This window comes from Belonocnema kinseyi, chromosome 2 (genome assembly GCF_010883055.1).
Source record: "Belonocnema kinseyi isolate 2016_QV_RU_SX_M_011 chromosome 2, B_treatae_v1, whole genome shotgun sequence".
NCBI lineage: Eukaryota > Metazoa > Arthropoda > Insecta > Hymenoptera > Cynipidae > Belonocnema > Belonocnema kinseyi.
Genome location: NC_046658.1, coordinates 73,434,132 through 73,437,684, shown reverse-complemented (window position 1 = coordinate 73,437,684; position 3,553 = coordinate 73,434,132). Strand labels below are relative to the sequence as shown.

Here is a 3,553-nt window from a genome sequence, read left to right as displayed (position 1 = left end):
CAAGTGGGGACACTTGACAACCTGTGATTCGGGCATGTGCTGGCTTGTCACGTCAAAATTAGAGCCGATTAGGAAAAATGGAAAATTTAGTTAAATATTTATTGGTGAATTTTAATAGGCAGCGTTAGCTTTTCTGTACTATGACGAGAACATTAGAAAAAAAAAGAAAGAAATCGGTTAATAACTTCAAAAGTTATTTCACTTTTGTTACGCTGCAAAGTAGTCCAGTAATGTATTTTCTTGGACAGATTTAGTGAAAATATTAACCGATTTTTATGAACTTTTTTTCCATATTTCTAAAATTATATCACGAAATTGATTCAGCTCATTTAAATTTAATTGTGTCATACCTTCATAACATCAGTTATTGTAACAGTTCTCAATCTCAGAACAATAAAGGCATTTATGCTAGGTCAAAAAAAATAGTCCCATGCTCACAGCGGGGACCCTCCTTGGAGCCTCCCGAGCTACTGACCCAGGGTGGCATCCCCCTACCGCCGGGGGATGTTACTTACCCAAGGTAGCAGTTTGGGAATCGCTGATCTATAGTCTATACGATGGTCTTCAATATTTTCCACGTGTTTACACATTATACGTAAAGGTTCAGTTTAAAATGGTATCATCGGAAACATGACGAAACATTTCGATACGAATGTTGGCAGCACTGCTCAAAATTTAGTCCTGCCAATCGCCAAGGGCCGAAAGTTGTAACCTTTACTACTTTTATTCCTTGGAAAATAAATTGCTAGTAAATGTAACTAATTTATTTGTTGTGACTACAATTACTATCCTCACTAATATAACCTTCATAGGAGGACTAACGGCGACTTGTTACCGTAGAAAACTGGTTAGTTACTGTTACCATCGAAGTAGTTGTCGTAGCTTATACCAACTCTCATAACAAGGAGCTTCTTGTCGCAACTAACTATTTTTTTCAGTTTATATATAAAGCTTCACACTGTACATAAACTATATATAATTTTTCTGTCTGGGCACTTTAATTCACCAAAACATAGGTTCATTTATCAGCCGGTTGTCAATATACATCGGCCTGAACCCAGGCGGAAAAATTATATATAGTTTATATATAGTGTGAAGTTTTAAACATAATATTCATTTGTTTTATAGAAAAAATGTATAAAATAAATGAAGATTTTATATAAAACTTCACACTATATATAAACTGCATAGAATATTTCCGCCTGGGGAAATTTTCGCTTTTTCACGCGTTTCTTCACATTCACATTCACAAACGCGTGAGAAACAGAAAACTTTAGGTCACTGTATATTGACCACCGGTTGATCAACTAACCATTGGTTTGGTAGATTAATGAACACTTGACGTATTCTGCTCCATATATACTCTTCTTCTATTACAAAAATTTTGACAAAGTTGCTAAGTTCGTGAAATTTTCGACAGATGTGTATACTGTTCATATCTTTAAATTAAGAAAACATTTCATAGTTTTAATAGTTGCTTGCAGTAAACTTTAACATAAATTCAGAAAATCTAAACGTTAACATATTTGAAAAGAGTTAAAGAAATGAAAGCACTTTGAGTTCTTACGCATAGTGCTATACCGACCTGTATATTAAATTTAATAAACATTATATTCAGTTCGCTACACCAATGTCTGTTACATTTCAGTAGCGGGTAGTACATACTTGCTTCATACACATGTATATTAAACGTCATTAAGATTTTTCTATGAATATTCAACTGCTAAAACTCTTTTAAAGCCTAAAGTAAACCCCAGCTTTCACTGCACTTGATTATACTGGCACCATGTTATTACGATCCTCCGGTGCGAAAAATTAAGTTAGCAATTTTTTTTACAAACCTTTAGAAAGCTTATTAAATTTTCCGTCGACTAAGCTTTACTTGAAATATTTTCGTTTAACAGAGGTCAAGATAGCTTGTGAGAAAGACCTCTTTAAAATGAGATGAAGAAATAATCAAACATTTGCTCCTTCTCAAATTATCATAAAAAATGTGGAAGCGTACCCAAGACGAATAGCGGTCGATCGAGTGGTGACCGCAGCCTTTTATCTCTATTTCCCATGCTTTAACAAAAGATAGAAAGAAGCTCAATAAACCTATTATTGTATTGGGCACGCTTCCACATTTTTTATGATAATTTTAGACGCAGTAAAAATGTTATTATGTTCTCAGTCTCATTTTAAAGAGTGTATTTGATACTTTTATTGAGTCCAGTTTCCATTTTTTTTCCATTAACTTGCCTAAATCTTTCAAAATTACATTTTTGCAAAGTTATCAGTCGCTTTTTAAAATAAGCTTGCTTTTAATCCGATTTTCGTAAGTGGACGCACAATTTTGACGGGTAGTCTATATATGGAACACATTCTTAGTGTCTTTAGTTGTATGAGTGGCGAGAAAAGTAAATACTTATATGTCAATCAAGTATATGATACCCTGGTACGGGGTAAACGGTAAACGGTGAAATAAGATAAAAAATATTTACTTCGACTGTTCCAGGGATGTTTCTACATTCCTTTGTTTGTTTTGAGCTATACTTAGAACTGTTATAAAGAATAACTGCCATAGATCAAAATTTTTTTCGTGTGAAAATCGAATAAGCCCGCAATTTCACCACTAAAAATGATTGAAGTCAAATGGAAATTTGGAATCTCTAAATTTTATGCTGCGATACAGTTTTAGATTCTTGAAATTCCGACACCAGAAATACATTAAAGACACTAAATTTTCTTGCTTAATTTTTTTGTATGTGAATTCTTTTAAGTGCTTCGTGCACTCTGAACTTATTTTTCTTTTAATTACTCTAAAGACAGTCACATTCATAAAACTCTTTCTGAACCCTGAACTTCTCTATTTGCTACAAATTCCTGACTGAGAATCGCGTAAAGTCAACGGAACGTAATCTAATCTTAGACGAAGGCTCGGTCATTCAAGTTCGGCTATAGAATAGAATGAACGCGGCGGGGAAGAGAAAGGGGGAAAAATCGCGGAACGTCTGCATCGTGGAACGTCAGGAATCAGCCTCTGAGAAAGAGAGAATCAAGAATACTTTGAGGTTCACACACAATAGCGATTCCGATCTGTTTCCTCACAGCGTCGTAAACCCTTCTTTTTGAAAATCAAACTTTTAAAAGAAAGATTTCAAAAAATTTGTAACAACTTTGTAATATTTTGGCACGAAGAAAAATATTGCTAAAAATAATGAAAGGTATTATACTAATTAAAGTATCATTTTTTATTGTTTCAGAAGAAGAACCACATGAGAATAGCAGAATCAATGGCAACCATTCGTCCGGATTGCGCGGCAGTCCCGTGATCTCAAATTCTCGCGGGACTCCGCCCTCGGCTAACTCCGGCCACCTAACTGCCTTGCACTCCACACATCATCAACAGCATCACCATCACAATAATCATGACAACATGCCTAATCATTTGGATAATCACAATTCCAATCACACGCAATCTAATATTGTTTACGTCGACGTCGAGTCAGGACACGACAATAAGAAACCCCGGAATGGGTAAGTGTCTGTGGATTATGACTATCCAATCGAG

At 34.9% G+C, this 3,553-nt stretch overlaps 1 protein-coding gene across 5 annotated transcripts in view; it reads left to right on the top strand.

Annotated features, from left to right (window-relative positions):
• LOC117166824 (flocculation protein FLO11-like) overlaps positions 1-3,553 on the top strand; it is a 95,838-nt gene that overhangs the window by 68,607 nt on the left and 23,678 nt on the right. For all 5 annotated transcript variants that reach the window (XM_033351150.1, XM_033351152.1, XM_033351151.1 and 2 more), the window contains one exon: positions 3,246-3,519. In XM_033351150.1, the coding sequence (XP_033207041.1) occupies positions 3,246-3,519 (274 nt within the window). The remainder of the gene's footprint in view (positions 1-3,245; positions 3,520-3,553) is intronic.